General features: G+C 39.7%; 1 protein-coding gene across 2 annotated transcripts in view; it reads right to left on the bottom strand.

The window, feature by feature from the left end:
• Positions 1–20,057, bottom strand: part of CNTNAP5 (contactin associated protein family member 5) — a gene marked incomplete at both ends in the record, with an annotated part of 877,051 nt that overhangs the window by 91,403 nt on the left and 765,591 nt on the right. For both annotated transcript variants that reach the window (XM_082841270.1, XM_082841269.1), the window contains one exon: positions 12,443–12,667. In XM_082841270.1, coding sequence (XP_082697396.1) covers positions 12,443–12,667 — 225 coding nt within the window. The remainder of the gene's footprint in view (positions 1–12,442; positions 12,668–20,057) is intronic.

A 20,057-nucleotide genomic window follows, 5' to 3' on the forward strand; every position in this document is an offset into this window, starting at 1 on the left:
TCTGTGTAGCTATCAATCTCTCTCTCTCTCTCTCTCTCCTCCTTCCCTCCTCCCACTTTCACTCACCACTTTCTCTCACACAACTTTGTAAGGTGATAGATGTTTGTTGTTTTAGGGTGCTAAATTTGGGGTTGATTCTTACATAACATTCAATAACTAATATATGCATATCAAGTAGTGTCTTAATAAAGGTGCTAAGGAAGTTTTAAACGATGATGTGAGATACGTCTTCCCTTTTATGCATGAATAGTTTTATTTCTCCATATGATATATGACTGATCATTAGACCAAGCATAAAGTTCTAGCTTGAAACCCATTTTCCCTTAGAATTATGAATATGCATTTCTATTATCTTTGAACTTCCAGTGTTTCTGTTAAGAAGTCATATGCTAGTCTGAGTCCAGATTCCATCTTTAGCAGATTTAGGATTTTGCCTTTGTATGTCTTCTACTGTTCACAGTGCTGTGTAGAGTAGCAAAATTTTATATCAGATTTCTTTTATCCTATAAAGTGTGTTCAATTACAACTTTGCTAATGGCCCCTCCCCACATCTATTCTCTCTTTCTTGTAAATCCTATTGGACATTGAAACATCATGTTTGACCCTCTGATTTTCTCTCCTGCTCTCCTACTGGCTGATTTTTTGTGTTTTTCCTCAACTTTCTGGGACATTTCTCAAATTTTATCTTCCAGTTTTCCAGGATTTTAACAATTTCCTCTGTTGCATTTCTGAGAGTTCTTTCTTATGGCTTGCCAGTTTTATTTTAAAGCACCATGTTCTTATTTCCTGAATTCTTATATCCTCCCACTTCTCTGAAGATATGTCTTTAGTGTTTCTTATGCCTCCTGCATTATCCCTGTTCTCTTTAATTATCTGTGTTTGTTCACTCTGCTCTTTACCCTTCATCTTGGAGCTTTGATGGAAATATCTGATGGTGCTTGTTATCTGTTCAGACTCATGACTGCAGCAATACAAATTGGACTGAAGATTCCACGTGTACGGGGTAACGTTTTCAACAAATGGGCTTCCCTGTCAGGTGATGATATGGATAAACTTTTTTTTTTTTTAGTGGGAGCATCTCTAAAATTCTAGTTATTACATATATTTTTAATAGGGCTGTTCAGTTCTTTCATGGAAAAAACTTCCCATCTCTTGCATGCAGAAAGAAAACCCTCACTATAGAGCTCTTGGAAGAGGGCAAAAAATAAGGCTAGTGATGCAGCGCCCAGTGTACAGAGTGTCACTTTATTTCTACCTTTAACCCTGCATCTCTCTCAACCCTGCCCCCCAACAGCTTTGACCCCCTTTGGTTCAATTCCTATAAGCTACACAATAAGTCTCTGGTCTCCTGAGATGGAGGGGAGAAGGAATTTTCTTCCCTGGCTGGACACAGAAAAATGGGTCCAAGTTCAACAGCTCCCTGTACAAACTGCAATATTTCCCCCAACTTCATGTCTCAACACAGCCTCTATGGTGCACAAACCATCCCAGGTCTGAACCTCTCCCAAGATGCCTTTTTGTTAGCATGCCTTCAAAGAGACCTGAAAGGAGGCAGCTTTCACCTCCATCTGTTGCCCAGTTTCCAGAAGTATGTGTTATTTCTTACCCATCCGAAGCTCTCTCATTTGTCCTCTTTGTCATTTTGAGCTCCAACTTTTTAAAATTTTAAAATTTCTTTATGTCACAGTGGAGGAGTTTAAGAAGACAGTGACAATAACTTTGTGCCTGATCATCCTCCATGTTTAAGTAAGAACACGCCTTTGTTACATGTGAATTTTCTGAACCCCTAAATTTTTGCTAAGCCCTATTAATCATTGTAAAATCACTTGTTCTGAGAAAGGAGCACCCCCCATGTGCTATTTCACTTCAAAATTTCAATTGAGAGTGACTGCCAAATTTAGCTGGCTAGTCTCAGAGCTGGGGGCTTGACCTAGTCCCTGCAACTTGCATTGCAGAAATTGGCGTCAATAAGGAATGCTATTTTTTCCCACTCGATAGCCCTGTGTGCTTCAATGTGCACCACAGTGCAATTTGCCAAATATAAGAGATATCTGGCAACCTCTTTTGTTAGCAATGCTTTTCTAAATATTCCAATGGGGTTTTAGCACTTGTATTTTGCCCCATCATTTCTGTCTGGCCCACCTTTTTAACTCTTTTAATTACTATTTTTAATTCAAGTATAGTTAATTTGCAATGTTGTGTTAGCCTCAAGTGTACAGCAAAATGATTCAGTTATATATATATATGTATATATATATACACACACACATATATATTCTTTTTCAGATTATTTTCCATTATGTTATTACAAGACATTGACTATAGTTCCCTGTACTATAGAGTAGGTCCTCTTTTTTATCTGTTCTATATATAGTAGTGTGTATATGTTAATCCCAAAGTCCTAATTATTCCTCCCCCATCTCCTCTCATAACCATAAGTTCATTCTCTACGTCTGTGAGTCTATTTCTGTTTTGTAAATAAGTTCATTAATATCATTTTTTTTTAGTTTCCACATATAAGCAATATCATATGATATTTGTGTTTCCCTGTCTGACTTACTTCACTTAATATGATAATCTCTAGGTCCATCCTTATCTGGCCCACCTTTTAAATAGGGTTCCATGAGCTAGGCACTGTGAAGTGAACATGGCATTCCTAACAGAGCACACACACTATGTGAAAGCTAATGCAAACACCAAGGAGAAACTGACAGGTTCCACGAGAGTAGTACACACAATACAAGGAGAGGTCAGAGCATAGAACAGAATAGTTTACAAGATAAAAAGTGAGCTTAGCAGAGTTCAATTTTCAGCCACACTGGCTCAGCTGTGTGAACTTGAACAAGTCACTTAACTTTTCTGTGCCTAAGTATCCTCATCTGTAAAATGGGGAAATGTTGGCACTGACTCCATAGCCATTGTGTGAGAATTGAATGAATGAACATATGCAGAGTGCTAAACCTGCAGCTTGGCACACATGACACACTTTATAATATTGGCTGCTATTAACTGTTTTCTAACTAAGAGGTCGAGGGAAGTCTCCTGTCGGTGGTGGCAGGAATTTAAACTGGACTCGAAGGTTTAGAACCCCACTGCAGTGCTAGCTAGAGGATCCGGTTTTCAGAGCCTTCATTTCTAGGCATCAAGAGGTCAAGCTATTTATTAAAGTGGAAACACATTTTCAATAACTTTAAATTAAGAGCAATAATGATAATCCAAGCCTGACTTGTTGTACAAAAGGCAATTACCAGCACAGAACACTGAACGTGCCCTGGACTGTGGCCTTCCGCTGAATTTGTTCCACATCTCGAGATAAAAGTATTTACGGATCAAGTGGTCAAAGGAGAATAAAAACATGTCTTTTATTCTGAGAAAAGCTTTCTTCACACAGACTTCAACTCCTTTGTTAATCCTTAAGCCTCTAATTAGAGTTCTAGTCCAAAAGCTAAATATTCAGCACCCCTACACACCAACTCTCTCCACCAGGCTTTAAAAAAAAAACCAAAAAAACAAGGTGGCTTAGTCACCAGCCACCTCTTTGGTCTGTTTTGTAATAACCCTTCTTTGTACTTATCCCACATCTTTCATCTGAGTTCCTTAAGACCCTTTACAAACAGGATCTCATTAATCCTTAACAACACTGCTGTGAGGCCCTTGACCGCTGCAATTATCCCAAATTTACAGATGAAGAAAACAAGGCACCGAGTGCAGGCCTTTTCTCTCCTTACCAGCAAAGCAGATGATAATTTCTCATGATGTGCACCCTACATACACATGACAGTTGTGAGCAACCGGCCTTGTTGCAATAACAAACAGTTGCTCAATTCCTGGGACATTTCTGAAGAGTTATTTAAACTGGGAAAGTACAAGGTGAGAAGACCCCAAAGGCCTTCAAAAAAGAAAAAGCAAGCCAGCTCCACAGAACCCCACTGCCCAAACACACTGCCTCTCACATGTGTATTACAGGGGACAGAGCAGAATCTCAGGAAGAACACTTTTAAGGACATTACTACTCAATTAACAGAATTTATATTCATGTGCATATTCACTATGGTGTCTTTTGTGATGCCCTGGGAGGAGCTGCCCTCTCTCCCCAATATGGCCCCACTGTAATCCTATAAAGTCTTTTCATGGAGCCTGGAGGGTGTTCCCACACTAGGTATATACGTCCTTCTCCCACTAGATTCAAAATACAGAATTCCGTCCAAGAATACTGAGGCCAGCTATGTGCTAGGTACTCTGTTAGATGCTAACATTACAAAGATCAATTGTATATGGAAACTAACCTCAAGAATCTCCCAGAAGCCAACTACACTATATTCATGTTTCTATTCTCAGCACCTAGGATAGCATCCAGCTTATGATAGGTATTAGGGACTGAATGTTTGTATCCCCCTCGAATTCATATGTTGAAGCCCTATCCCTCTGTGTGGCTGTATTTGGAGATGGAGCCTCTAAGGAAGTAATTATGGTTAAATGAAGTTATAAGGGTGGAGCTCTGATCTAACAGGAAGAGTGTTCTTTCCAGAAGAGATGTCTGCAACCCAAGGAAAGAGCTCCCACCAGACACCAACCCTGCTGACACACTGACCTCAGACGTTTGATCTCCAGAACTGTGAGAAAATACATTTCTGTAGATGGAGCCATCCAGTTTGTGACATTTTGTTATGGCGCCCCAGCCAATGAATACAGTAGGTATTCAACTGATGTTCATAGATTGAATTGCACTTTGTTATTTTTGTTCACCTTATTTCCATACTAGTCTTTGATTACCACTCTTCTCTCAGGGGCTTGGAACACCGAGTCAGTAGCTGCTGTCCCCCTATTTTGGTTTCCTTGACGATGGTGCATACTGCCCAGCCTACTCCATAGCCAGAGGGGTTGGACTTGAAGGGGGGCATCTCCCAAGTGCTTAACTGCATCTCCCCAGCTGTGTCCTGCTGAGCCTAATCTTGCAGGGAACAGACATCTTCAACAGTTCATTAGTCCTTTGCATATACCCTGCTCTTTTTTTTCCCCCCTCTTTCTCTGTCTTGTTTTGGAAATATCAGACAAGTTTCCCAAAGGTCTGATTCAGAAGGCATTTGAGAAAAAGCCATTCATAAGGTTAAAAAAAAATTTTTTTTCCATGTCATGTTTTTGTACATCAAAAGCTGCTGCCTGTGCCTGGTGACAGCAGCTCATGTGCAGGGTGGCCACCCTATATCTCATCTTTCTCCTTCCTGGGGGAATGTCTCCCTCATTAGGTGCTCTGCCTCCAGGGAATGGGCAATGCTTATGCCCTCTTTGTATTCAAATTGCATCCCAGTTATCCTGAAACCTGCACTTTACACTCATGCTCTGATCACCCAAGCATGCAGATAATTCATATTATTTTATTATCATCAATAAGAAAATATACACCGTGTTTTGTACTTTACAATGTATGAAGCACATCCTCTTGCATCATCCCATTTGATCTTTGTCTTAGCCTGATTGAGCTACTATAACACAATACTGTAGACTGAGTGACCCAAACAACAGAACTTTATTTTCTCACAGTCCTGGAGGCCAGCAAAACCAAGGTGCCAGCCAATTCAGTCTCTAGTGAGGGCTCTCCTCCTGGTTTGCAGACGACCACCTTCTCACTGTATTTCTACATGGCAGAGATGGAAATACAGAGAGAGACAGAGAGACAGAGAGAGCAAGCTCTGGTGTCTCCTCTACAATGACACTAACCCTATCAGATCAGGGTTCCCCCTTATGACTTCATTTAACCTCATTACCTTCTTACTATAAATACAGACACAATAAAGTCAGGGCTTTAACATATGAGTTTGATGAGGACATGATTCAGTCCACAGTAATTGTCAAGAACCTATGAGCACACTACAAAATAAAGGATCTCCCACAACAAGGAGTAGAGAAAGAGAAACGATGACCGACATCCAGTCTTACTCATCATGCCTGCATTTCTCCATTCACGCCCACCCCTCAGCTTGGTGGACTAAGTAAGTGATGATACTGGGGATGCCATTTCCTTCCGCCCGTATCACTGTCCTTCCTCTAGAGGGAAAGGTGACCTCTCAAGGTCACATTGTGTTATAGCCATATTCTTGTGAAGTGGAGGACAGAAGTCCAGCAGGACCTAGTATCCCTGAGCAAGAGATGATTGGAAAGCTCAGAAATGTAGGAAATGAACCAACCTAAACAAAGTCTGGGTGCTAGCAAAAGACATGGGAATTTTAAATTCCAAGCAGCAAAGTGTTGTTTGATATAAGCCCAGAGACAAAAGTGATCAGGGCTTAGTAAGGCCAAGGAGACACGCCTTCTGAGGCATGCTTTTCTCAGGCTGTTTATCAGGATTCTGTGGCTCTGAGGATCTCAAGCATATGCCAGGGTCAGAGAGGGAGTGATGGGGGCAGCGTGAACCTTTGAAGGTCTCCGGTGAGAAAACAGCTGTTGAGGATTGTACTTTGAAGACACTCCCTCTCTGGATTCCTCTTCATCCCTGTCTCCCTTGAGTCAGTCTGTTCCTGATGAAGTGACAGGAAGGTGAAGTGTCTGGGTTCATCACTATTTCCTCCAAGGTATGTGCAATCACAAATGCGGACAGTGCATCTTATGAATATATATGGTAAAAAAAAAAAAAAGACTGATAAAAAGAAAATGCTGAAGCAAAGTCAGACGTACTATTTGGTGCTGGAAGGCAGCTGAGGAGCCACCGAGGGAAGGTGACCAGGAATCCTGTTTGGATTTTGTACCCAAGTGATTTCACCCTCGATTGATGGTCTTAGAATGATCACAGATTCTAAATTTAATTTTTTTTTTAAATTTCTACCATCAGGGAGCCAAGAAGGACAGATGATAAAAGAGTAGAAAAGGGAATTGATTGGTAAAAAAAAAAATCATATTTCATATGTGATGGGAATAAAAAGGAGAAAATGAGGAACAATTAAAGAAACAACTTATTTTATTAAAAACTATATAATATCCAGGTAGAGAACACTGACTTATCTTTCAGGGACTAATTCAAGGGTCACTCTCCATTAAGAATTTTCTGACCCTCCCTCCCAGAAAGACTTTCTCACTCTACCTGGAACAGACCTCTATGCTAGTATTGCTGATACATTGTTGCCTTACTTGCTTTTATCTTTGTCACCAGACTAGATTCCTTAAAGGCAGGACAGGATCCAGTCTATCTCTCTCTCTCCCACACATGAAATAGTGCCCGCCACATGGAAGATGCTTTGGGAATATTTGTTAAATAACAAGCATGAAGGAGAGCTGCCCCGTACTGTGGGGAAGGCAGAGCCAACACTCAATAAAATGCTCTGAAAGCTGTGTCTCTTGAACATTCTCATCTCCTTCTCTAGACCATTTTCCTCCTTCAACGGCCCCTTCTCCTCCAATTGCCGTGCCTCTGAGAAGTTGCCTGTGGTCCCAAACCCCAGGTTCTTGAAGCACAATTGCCTTCTCTTTCCTAAGGACTCTCTGACCCCAAAATGTCTCCCTTTCTGCTTTTGTTCTTCCATCTCAGAAATTAAAATCCTTTTCTTCCTTTAGGAAGAACCTGTTTTCATTTGAAAAGACAGCAGTGGCTTAACCTGAATGTCCAATTGGAGAAAATTCAAGAACAATGATCAAGGACAAAGAAGAATTCCAAACCTGCCAGATCAAACCCTGCCGGGGAGAGATTCACAAGCATGGCTTTGCATTCCTTTGCTCTTTCTCCCCCAGCCTGGGCCGCCTTATTAAATATATTTGCAAGCCATGTCTCCATGCCCTGGCTTCTTAACCAAGAGTGCTGAAATTGAAGCCATTTTATGTATGACGTGGCCGTGGGCATTTTCTTCCTCTTGGGGAGAACAAAAAAGGCTCCTTTTAAGAGTAACCCTCTCTTAATTTCCACCGGATTCCCAAAGGTGTCTTAAATCAAAGAAAGGTTAAGAAAGCTGTGCTAACAGAAAACTCTTCCGTCCACATCAGAGAGGTGCGAATCAATCTTATTATAAAATCCCTTCCACTGTTGTCCACCTGAAACTAACACAACATTGTAAATCAACTATACTCCAATAATTTTTTTAAAAAAATCCCTTCCAGAGACTTTCCCAAGTTAACTCTTTACTGTCTTTGCCCTCCTAATCTTTTTTTTTTCCATCTGTAAGTATTCTTTACTTCCATTAATATTTTCAGAGGTATATTTTCCACTGAAATGTATCAGAGCTGTGTTAAAAATATTTCTAGTTCCTTACAATTCAGTGTCCCCCATATTTTTCACTGACAATTAGGCCAGTGACCTAATACTATGAATGTATTGGGAACAAGTTGTAAGAATACTACTTCTTTTTTTTTTTTTTTCAGGAGAAATAAGATCATTTTTATGGTATTATTGCTGTGGGCAAAATGAGGCTAATAATAAAAGTCTGGGCCACTGACTATTTGGGCTTACTGTTTACAAAGTTGCAGTAATAATAATTGTGTACATATATATAGTATTTTCTAGTAGAAGCAGCACTTTTGCACATATTAACTTATCTTTTTTAATAACTTTAATAGCTTTATGGACTTCCCCGGTGGTGCAGTTGTTGAGAATCCACCTGCCAATGCAGGGGACATGGGTTTGATCCCTGGCCCGGGAAGATCCCACATGCCGCGGAGCAACTAAGCCTGTGAGCCACAACTACTGAGCCTGCGTGCCACAACTACTGAAGCCCGCGTGCCTAGAGCCCATGCTCCACAATGAGGGAAGCCACTGCAATGAGAAGCCCGCACACCGCAACGAAGAGTAGACCCCGCTCGCTGCAACTAGAGAAAGCCCGCGTGCAGCAACGAAGACCCAACACAGCCAAAAATAAATAAATGAATAAATAAAATTTTAAAAAATAACAGCTTTATGAAGGAGACAGGTATTATTCTCTGTGACTAAGTGAAGTCAGACAAAGAAAGACAAATATCATATGATATCACTTGTATGTGGAATCTAAAAGAATAATACAAATGAACTTATTTATAAAACAGAAACAGGCTCACAGACTTAGAAAACAAACTTATGGTTATCAAAGGGGAAAGGTCGGGGAGGAGGGATAACTTGGGAGGTTGGGATTAACACACACACACTACTATATATAAAATAGATAAACAACAAGGACCTACTGCATAGTGCAGGGAACTATACTCAATACTCTGTAGTAACTTATATGGGAAAATAATCTGAAAAAGAACAGATATATGAGTATGTGTAACTAAATCAGTTTGCTGTACACCTGAAACTAACACAACACTGTAAATTAACTATACTCCAACATAAAATAAAAAATTTTAGAAAAGCATACCACTTCTTAACTTCTTATAGAAGCATTTCTAAGTCTGCAAATAAAGCCCTAGCAGAAAGAAATATAAATGTAAGACGACACAGGAAGGGAACAGAGAATCACGAAATCTAAGACATGCCAAGAAACTAAGAGGTTACTTTTCTCTGCCATCCACTGCTGGAATTCTTATTATGGTTTCTCCAACAAATCATCATGCAATTATTATTCAAAGACCTCCAATGACAAGGAATTCACTGTCGCACAAGGCATTTTACTCTACCATTGTAATCTCTGAATTCCTAGGAGATTGATCCTTCAAGTTAGGCAAAATCTCACTTCTAGTTAGATTGCTTGAGAAATCTGGGCAACTGGATCCCCTCATGTATTTAGATTATCTTCCAAAAAGTTTAAGGTAGTGTCTGAGTCTCTTTTTCCTGATTGTGTTGAGAGAGCACAGTATCCTGTATCCTGCTTACTTTTTTCAGTCTCCTGATCCTGTGCAGGGGGACTAATGACCAGAGAATCAATGGCCCAGAGAATCAATAGAAGAATGAATGAATGAGCACTTATCTTAGTTGTGTCTCTGTAGGAGAAAGAGATGGCAGGAAAAGTCCAGCATCCTCAATCACTGAGTCCCCCAGCACTACCTACTACAACAAGAGGTCCCTAGAGCAATCGTGGTGGGGCGAGGTGGGCGGGGATAGTGATTCTCTGAGATTGAGTAAGGGGATGGGGGACACCCCATTACTAACCATGGCTTGGACACCCATTTCCTGTATCTTAGACTGAGCTGCAAGGCCTGTACTTTTACACTAGCCCTGAGATCTAACTGTAAACCAAAAAACAAGGCACAAATATCTCCTTGCTTCCTGCATTTAGCCAGGGTTTAAAACATGTAAATGCCTATGGGGTCAGGTAGAGCCTTCAATGAAGTGAGGCATTAGAGTATAAGAAAATAAAGGTTAAGGCAGAATTCAAGAATGTCTTCCCGACCAGCAAGGACCTGCTGTATAGCACTGGGAACTATACTCAATATTTTGTAATAGCCTATAAGGGAAAAGAATCTGAAAAAAAAAAAGATATATATGTATGTATAACTGAATCACTTTGCTGGACACCTGAAACTAACAAAACATTGTAAATCAACTCTACTTCAATTAAAAAAAGAGAAAAGAATGCCTTCCCAATTAAAGTTATTTAAAATATGCTGTCTTTCAAAAAATAACACTCTTAGCTTACCCCATATGGTCAAGAATACCTACTAGACGTGGGGAGGGAAGACTGAATCTCAGCTCTCTCCTTACTTGCTGTGGGATTTTAAGCAAGTTATTTAATGTCTGTCTATATGCCTTAGATTTTACAACTCTAAGCTACTGATTCTGTTAATACCAGTAATCACACAGGATTATTGTGAGGCGTAAGTCCTCTGTACTAATTAGAATAGTGCCCAGCATAGAGTTCAATATCTCTATTATAGTAGAATATACGGAGTAATATATATGTAATGTGATATAGTTATTTTTGTTACACAGTCTGTAACCATAAGCATGATCCTGCAGAACCACACCCAAAAGGTGCTTTCGGGGAAATCTGGCATCTCAGTGCTGTGTAACCATCTGACTAGAGTCCAGTCCCAACAGAGCAGGATGATCTAGTTTAGAGGAAAGATTGCTGGGCTGACTACCTAGAGACTTGGCATCTGCCCCTAGCTGTGTCATGAATTAGCTGGCTGGCCTAGGTTAATCCGTTAATCCATGCCTCACTTTCCTCAGCCAGCCTTACTGACCTTACAGAGACATTTTAGGGGCAAGAGTTAAAAACTGACATGTTTCTATAATGGTTCTAATCATACAGAGCTCTGCTGATAAATAAGAGGTCTAATAACCCATAAGGTTTTCCTTTTCTCTTGCAGAGTCTTTCAAGACCAGACAGTCTTGGAGGACCATTCATTATCCTAGTTTCTCTATCTCCTTTTTTTCTTCCCTTCCATGTTGCTTTCAGGATGAATGAGTCCTTTAGAGTTAGCCATTGTTATTATTATTGTAAATCAGGCCCGATTCAACCCACAGGTCCACCAGTTTTGAACCTTGCTTGAGGCCCACATATCATTCTTCATTATCTAGTTCATACCTAGTTGGAAAACAAGATGACACAAGGAAGAATAAACCCAAGTAAAAGTAGAACAAGAGAAATTTCTAAAGTTTCCACATAAGGGCTAGAGAGGGCACAGTGTGTGCTGTGTATCCCCAGCTTCCTGTATGCTCCCCGCCGGTGCCACAGTCCATCCTTGTGGTGGATGGTTGAAAAGCCCAAACTCATCTCATTATATAGCAAGTTACAAGAGGGGAAAAGAAATTCTCAATCATAGGAAAGTGTTCTTTGAGACCATACTACAGGGATGTCCACATCTGCCCTCTTCGCCTGTTCCAACTGTTCTCCAGGAGTTTGACCTGAGTGTCCTGGGTCGTGACTACATAAACTGTCCTCAACATTGCAGGGTAGAATTAAATAGTGTGAAGAGCAAACCTGGCTTCTGCTAACAGCCATCAAAACTGATGTCCTTCAACGGTCCTCGTACTCATTGGGTTCTAGCCCCTTTATCATTCTAATCTTCACATATTTCCTTTTGTCCACATTCTTTCCAAAATCTGATTCTCAGCACCCAGCCCCATACTTCACAAGGTTATGACTCACACATACTACTTCTCTCTAAGACCTAGGCATTCAGCTTTTATTAATACAAAATACATTTATGCCAGTTGTTTTAACAGTCCTCAGTAAAGGATCCTGCAGCAAAGACGACAGGATGTATGTGACGAGTGTCGTTCTGAAATTCAGATACGCTGATGATCTGCTCCTTTACACTTAATGGATTGCAGCACAGAATAAATAATAAAGAATGACTGCTACACAGTTGAAGCAAATTAAAGTCAATGTATTCGAGACTTCAGCAGTGAATTGACACGGCTCCTGAATACCAATTGCAACTCATAAAGGAAAAGCACAATCAAAGGTTGGACTGGAGATCTGGAAAGACACTGCCCAGGTGGGACCACATTAAGTTGAAATTATGCAGAGTTCTGGAGGGTATGTACTGGCCCTCCAGCACAGAATAGCATTCCATCAGGCTTCATGCCAACAGAACTCACCATTCTTGCAGAGCAGGACAGCCAGGTAGCCCTGAGAAGAAGAGTTGATACAGAGCAGGAGGCTGGGTGCCTGGGCTGTCACAAAGCTCAATGCAATGTTTTCTTTGGATGGGGCTGCATCTGCATAAATCGCTGAGGAAGACAGGCTTATATTCTTGGTCACCGGGTAGGGTTCTTGAAACATGTAAGTCACTGAAGTGCCAGCCTCAAAGACAGCAGAAACCTCTGCAAAATATCAGAGGGGAAAGCACACATTAAAACATTTGGTCGAGTATGCAGGAGAGCCATCATTGCTTGTTTATTGTTTCCTATGCATCGGTCACTGTGTGAGAGTTTTTATGTGAATTATAGAATATGCTTCCCACAATAATTTTGAAGTGGCAGAAATCACCATTTCTATTTACAGATGAAAAACATGAGGCTTGCCGGGGTTAAGCACCTTGAACAAGGTTGTGTGGCTAGAAGAGAGAGCTCAGATGTGCACTGTGAAATGTAGGACCAGTTTCATGTATGTCTGCGGAATAACTACCACGTGCCCGGCTGATTTCTCGAGAAGCAAAGAGGAGATGTCCCGGCCTCCTGCATAGTAGAGAGAAATTGCACCAGGATTATCTTACTTTCAAAACTGAAATCCTAACAATTCTGGTTTATGTTTTTCTCGTGGGTCAGGAGGGTGTTGAGTGGGCTCAAAACTACTGAGAGTAGTACATTGGGAAAGAAAGTAATTCTCTATGGTGTTGGGAAAGTGTGAGGACCCGTGGAAATGGAGGAGAGAAAATCTGTGGAAAGAGTAGGAAAGGCATAGGTATCCAATTCCTGGACTCAATTATTTAATTTTAATTTATGTTTTTATTTGAAGGATAGTTGATTTATAGTATTTTGTTAGTTTCAGGTGTATAGCACAGTGATTCAATTTTACATAATATGTATCTATTCTTTTTCAGATTCTTTTCCCTTATAGGTTATTACAAAATATTGAGTATAATTCCTTGTGCTATACAGTAGGTCCTTGCTGGTTATCTCTTTTATATATAGTAGTGTGTTTAGGTTAACCTCCAAATCCTAATTTATCTCTCCCCCCTTTCCCCTTTGGACTCAATGATTTTAAATACCTAGGGAATTGGTTTTCAGTTCCATAAAAGAGCAAAGGCTTTGGCAAATAGGCATTCCCATGGGAAACAATTCCTACAGCACAACATAGAGGATACAGATCTGCCATCACCATTGGGAAGGGAAGCCTCTACACACTGATGACATTCAATTTGCAGGAGCAGGAATCACACAATCCTCCCTGTATAATGTCTTCACTCCAACTGCTATCATTTTTGTTCAGTGGAATCAGCAAGGATCCAATTTCACCACTGGATCTGAAGCCTCCTTTGATTTCATACTAGCTGTGTGGTTCCAGGCAAGTTAGTCAAACCCATGGAGATGGTTTTCTCATCCGGCAAATGGGAAACATAACACCTCCCTCAACAATATTTCTGGGCAGATAAACAAGAGGATATGTTAAATGCTCTTAAGAGAGTTACCACGGTAGTTTAAACTCACAGACTCTCCATATTAGAAGAGAATTCAACCTCAACCCATACTAATGCCCATCATAAAATATATCTGTTTAATGACTGCACATGCATCCAAGTGCTGGGATATTTTCTTCTTTGAATCAGGGCTGCTCTTAAGTTTACTTTCAATTTTATCTCTACACAGTATCAGGGTATGGAGCAAAGGTTCCTCGGTAGAACAACAGAGCTTGGATCTGCAACAAACCTCTGCTATGAAAACAGCAAATTAGACATGAATCTATTTTTTTTTCTTTTTTTTTAATTGAAGTATAGTTGACTTACAGTGTTGTATTGGTTTCAGGTGTACAGCAATGTGATTCAGTTATACATACATATATATTTATTTTTTTCAGATCCTTTTCCCTTATTACAAAATATTGAGTATAGTTCCTTGTGCTATACAATAGGTCTTTGTTGGTTAAAAAACACATGAATCTATATTGGCATAATTCATTTCTCTTCTTTCTGAAAGATTGAGTATCCGCAATTCCCCATGAAGTTCTCTGATTGAGTTGGTGGCACCTAGAACATGATCAAACCTGGCTTTTGCTTCCTAATTCCATTGCAAATTTGTTCTACCTTTGTGAAAATTCTGTAACAGCCTGTCACGGTGCCAAAAAAATTAAAGTTGCATATTTATGCATATTGCTTAGCAGACTGGGAACACCGGTTCCTTTTCACTAAAGATTCAGAGAAAGTGTTCTGCATTTTGCATGCAGGTTAGAAAATCATTGGTCCTCCTGATTACTGAGATCTGTGCAGAAACTGGCGACAGGAGGGTTCTAGTTGATCATCAGCTGGATTCAAGCACTCTTCTCAAGTGAATTTCCTTGGGGACATTTGGTCTGCGTTTTGAGCTACTAACTCCTAGTTAACAGAGTAATGGCTTTTATGGGATGTTCATGTGTGTGTTCAAATGTAAGTATAATTCAGATCATTCTGTCATGAATAGTATATTAGATACAGGCATTCATACTACATTTTTTCCTTATACTTAAGATAGGAAATTAAAATGAAAAGCATTTTTTTTTTTTTTTTACAGTATGCGGGCCTCTCACTGTTGTGGCCTCTCCCATTGCGGGGCACAGGCTCCGGACGCGCAGGCTTAGCGGCCATGGCTCACGGGCCCAGCTGCTCCGCGGCATGTGGGATCTTCTCGGACTGGGGCACGAACCCATGTCCCCTGCATCGGCAGGCGGACTCTCAACCACTGCGCCACCAAGGAAGACCTGAAAAGCAGTTTTTAAACTAGAGCTGTCCTACCAAATTCTGTCTTCCCTCCTCCCCAGCCCCAGTTGTATTTTTATTTATTTAGATATTGTGAAGTTCAACCTAAAACTAAATTCAGCAAAACACCTGGATTTGATTATTCTCTCAGTTTCTTTTCTTTTATAATCTAAGAGTTTGAGCTCTCTGGTCATATTTAAGCTCTCTGATTGATTTATCTGAACATCTGAAACCACTGGGCAAAATGAAAGAAAAATCTTCACTTGAAGGTGATTATTACCAATGACCATCATGCTACTCTAGGGCCATGATAACCAATATTAGCAACATCGGGTGAGTACCTACCTGGTGGAAGAAACTGCTGATTAGATTCTGAGAAGACAGGACACACATGAAAAGAAATAAGACCGATGGAAGGTGGCCTTGAATGTGATGTGTGAATGACGGAGACATTGAGTCCCAGAGTTGAATGCCTCTGTGGGCGGGAGCAGCGTGAGAAGACCTGAAAGAGGAGCTTGGTATTGACTAGGCCTTAAAGTGTGTAATGAACTCAGAGCAGATGCTAAGAGTCAGGGTGGTGCTGGAGAGGTTGTGTATCTCCAAGGCAGCCTTGGAGTCAGATTGACATGGGCCTGGACCCTATCTGTGCGCTCCTCCTGCTTTCTCATGAGATCCTGTCAACTGCTGGCTATTCATACACAAACAGGGATGAATTCAATCTCGTGGCAGGCAGACGGGTTGGAAGAGAGGATGTAAAGGGACAGCACGTAGTAGGAATTCAATAAACAACAGCTGGTCTTAAAAATAGTAATAGAAATAGATTTAGAATTAGAATAAGTATAAAGACCAGGCCTTAATGAATAGTCTAGCGTTTCCATAGAAATCAGTCAGGCTGTAAGTAATTTAGAGTAACTTCAAACAAACTGAAAATAAATGAAAGAAATAGGAATTTGAATGCTGAGTGGATATTTCATATTATTAAAAAGTTATTAAAATTTTCTTACTATAACAGTCCTGTGGATACATATTTTTATGTCATCTTTTAACAATACATACTGCAGTATTTATAGAACTGATGTGATATCTAGAATTTGCTTCAAAATAATAAAATTCCCTGGTGGTCCAGTGATTAAGAATCCACTTTCCAATGCAGGGGATGTGGGTTCGATCCCTGGTTGGGGAACTAAGATTCCACATGCTGCGGGGCAAGTAACTACTGAGCCCACACACTCTGGAGCCCGCATGCCACAACTAGAGAGAAGCCTGTGCACCACAATGAAGAGCCCACATGCTGCAACTAAGACCCAACACAGCCAAATAAATAAATAAAGTAATAATAGGAGGAGGGATGTTAGGCTGTAGACGAAATAAAAATGATCATGAGTTAATAGTTGTTGAAGCTAAATAATGGATGCATGGGGGTTCTGAAACCCTTCTACTATAGTGCATAATTGAATTTTTCTGTAATAAAAAGTAAAAAGAAATAATATAAGTTGGCAGGAAGGTATATATTATAGAATTTTTTCAACAGGTTTTTGGCAATTGCTAAATTACCCAAATATGTATACTATGTTTTCACTGAAATTCCATTATTAAGGGAATAATCAATAATTGTGTTTATCACAGCATTATTTATGTGCAAAATTTGGGGCAATCTAAAATTCCAAAGCAATAGTAAGAGCATTTACTGAGACTTTATAGGCCAGGCATTATCTCAATTGCTATGTGAAATGCTCACTAAATTTCCATCAGAATCTTTCATGAAGAATTCCTGAATTTTCCACATTTTACAGACGAGAAAACCAAGGAATCGTGAGGTTGAATTACATAACCAGTGTCACACAGTGTAGACTGTAGATGAGCCAGAATCTGAACACAGGCAGGACTGGTACCAGAGTTCTACTATTGCTACACTAAAATGCTCTGTGATATAATATGTCAAATACACAGAAGCAATTCCACCAGATGGAATATATTGCAATTATTAAAATTGATGAATTATATAGGAATGGTTATGAAATGAAATAAAGAAAATTCAGAATATAAAATGGAATGGACAGAATTATCTCAGCTACACTAAATGCAAAGAAAAGAGCTACAAGAATATCAGATCTCCTTTTTAATGGTTGTCTTTGAATGATTAGCTTAGTTTTTATTTTTCTAGATTTCCAGATGTATTTTCAAATAGAATTCCAAATATATTACCTAGAGTTTTTAATTCCAAAAATTTAAATGACCGTCATACCTAGACACTTCAGATAGTGGTTGGGGTAGAGGTGGGCTACAGACAAGTGCACAGATGGTATTGGAACAACTGGATAGTCACAAGCAAAAGAATAAAGTAGGACCCCTACCTTACACCATATACAGAAATTAACTCAAAATTTATCAAAGACTAAATGTGAGACCTAAAACTACAAAACACTTAGAAGAAAACATAGACATAAATCTTCATGACATTGGATTAGACAATGGTTTCATAGATATAACACCAAAACACCACCACCAACAACAAAAAATAGATAAATTGGACTTATAAAAATTTTGTGCTTCAAAAGATATTGTCAAGCAAGTGAAAAGGGGAGAAACATTTTGCAAATCATATATCTATTATGAGAGTTATGTTCAGAATATAAAAAAATTCTACAACCAAACAGTAAAAAGAAAAATAACCCAGCTTAAAAATGGGCTATAGATTTGAATAGACATGCAAAGAAGATGCACACTTGGCCAATAAGTACATGAAACAGTGTTTGACATTATCAGTCATTAAAAAATGCAAGCCAAAATTACAATGTGATATTCTTTCACACATTCACAGCAGAATGTGTCTTATGGAAAAGATAGTAACAAGTGTTGGTGAAGATGTGGAGAAATTGGAATGCTCATACATGGCTGGTAAGAATGTAAAATGGAGAGGTTTCTTTGAAAACAGTTTGGCAGTTCCTCAAAAAGTTAGACAACATGTAATTACTATACGACTCAGCAATCCCATCTGTAGGTATATACCCAAGGGAACACAAAACATACGTTGATACAAAAAATGTGCATGAGTGTGAATAGCAGCATTATTCATAATAGCCAAAATAAATGGAAACATCCCATGTCCATCGCCTAATGAATGGATAAACAAAATGTGGCACATCCACACAATGGAATAGTCTTTTGGAAATAAAAGGAAGTAAAGCATTGAAAAATCCACAGCATAGACGAACATTGAAAACATTATGCTAAGTGAAAGAAACCAGACACAAAAAGGCCACTTATTGTATGATTCTATATATTTTTTGAAATATCCAGAATAGGCAATTCCTAGTGACAGAAAGTTAGATGAATGGTTTCCAGGGACTGGGAGAAAGGTGAATAGCTCCTAAGGGGTATGAGGTTCCTTTTAGAGATAATGAAAACATTCTAATATTATAGAGTGGTGATGGTCATGCAAGTTTGCGAATATAGTAAAAACTCCTGAATTGTACTGTTGAAAAGGGTGAATTTGGGGTATGTAAATTACATCCAAAAATAAAAAAAGAGAAACACATACATAAAACAATAACAAAAAACCCCCTACATATTTGAATCCTATTAACACATTCCCATACAGGATGAAATTAGGGTCAAAAACAGGAAAAAGGAATCAAAAAATGATGAACCTCCAGCTCTGACATTTATCAGCAATCACTAAACCAGTGTGATGGTCAGTATTTTTACATGTTAAATACAAATATTGCTTCTTCCCTCCTAGCTTGGGGATAAGGAATAAATGTTGCAGTCAATAACTGCTAGCTAGTTTGTGATTACCATTCCTTTGTATAACACTCAGAAACAGAAAATGGGTCAATAGACAGTGGTTCTAGCCCAGTCATTGGTCATGGACAAATGTCCTTAATTCTACACCAGATATTTCCAGGATTGGCATCCCCTAAAATATACATGCCATGGAAAGTTAACATAAAAGACTCCCCTAACAGAGAACAGCTTTATCCAGGACAATCTGGGAGCTAAGGGTTCCCATCTGAGTCCCAAGCCACACTTCTCAGAGCCAACTGGCGTTGCTCAAAGATGCATTTAAAAGGTTCATCTCACATACTTTGCAACTGCTGAATATAAAGGGAATGATTTCCTTAGATTTATGATATGGGGGAAAAGTTCACAGTGAAATATGAAGGAAACTGAAAAGGCTAAGCAAATATCTGTCAAACTAAAACATGGGGAGAGAGCAAAGCAGACATTTCAAGAAATACAGTCAAAAGATGCAGTGGCATGGGCAGAAGATAATGAATAGGAATTGTTTCAGAGAAAGGAACCAATGGGAAATTAGGCTAAATTTAGAGCAAGATGATCTATGAGATGTTTGAATAATGTCTCTGGAGAAATACAGAGAGGTCTACTGTTTTTCTTTATTTTTTTCCCAAATAGACACTGGGTATAGATCTTGTAAAATAATGCTAGTATATTTTAGGGACTGGGTTTGGTGGTGTTTATTCTGCATTTGCTTCTTCTACCCTGTAGGGCCAGTCTAAGGGTGGCATTCAAAATTTCAGAGGAGGGCTTCCCTGGTGGCGCAGTGGTTGAGAGTCCGCCTGCCCATGCAGGGGACACGGGTTCCTGCCCCGGTCTGGGAAGATCCCACATGCCGCGGAGCGGCTGGGCCCGGGAGCCATGGCCGCTGATGCCTGCGCGTCCGGAGCCTGTGCTCCGCAATGGGAGAGGCCACAACAGTGAGAAGTCCGCGTACCGCAAAAAAAAAAAAAAAAAAAAAAAAATTCAGGGGAAGTTATTCCAGAGACTTCCACCAATGTGAAAATGCAGGAGCACTTTGTTTT

Source organism: Leucopleurus acutus (genome assembly GCF_964270905.1).
Source record: "Leucopleurus acutus genome assembly, chromosome: 6".
Classification (NCBI taxonomy): domain Eukaryota; kingdom Metazoa; phylum Chordata; class Mammalia; order Artiodactyla; family Delphinidae; genus Leucopleurus; species Leucopleurus acutus.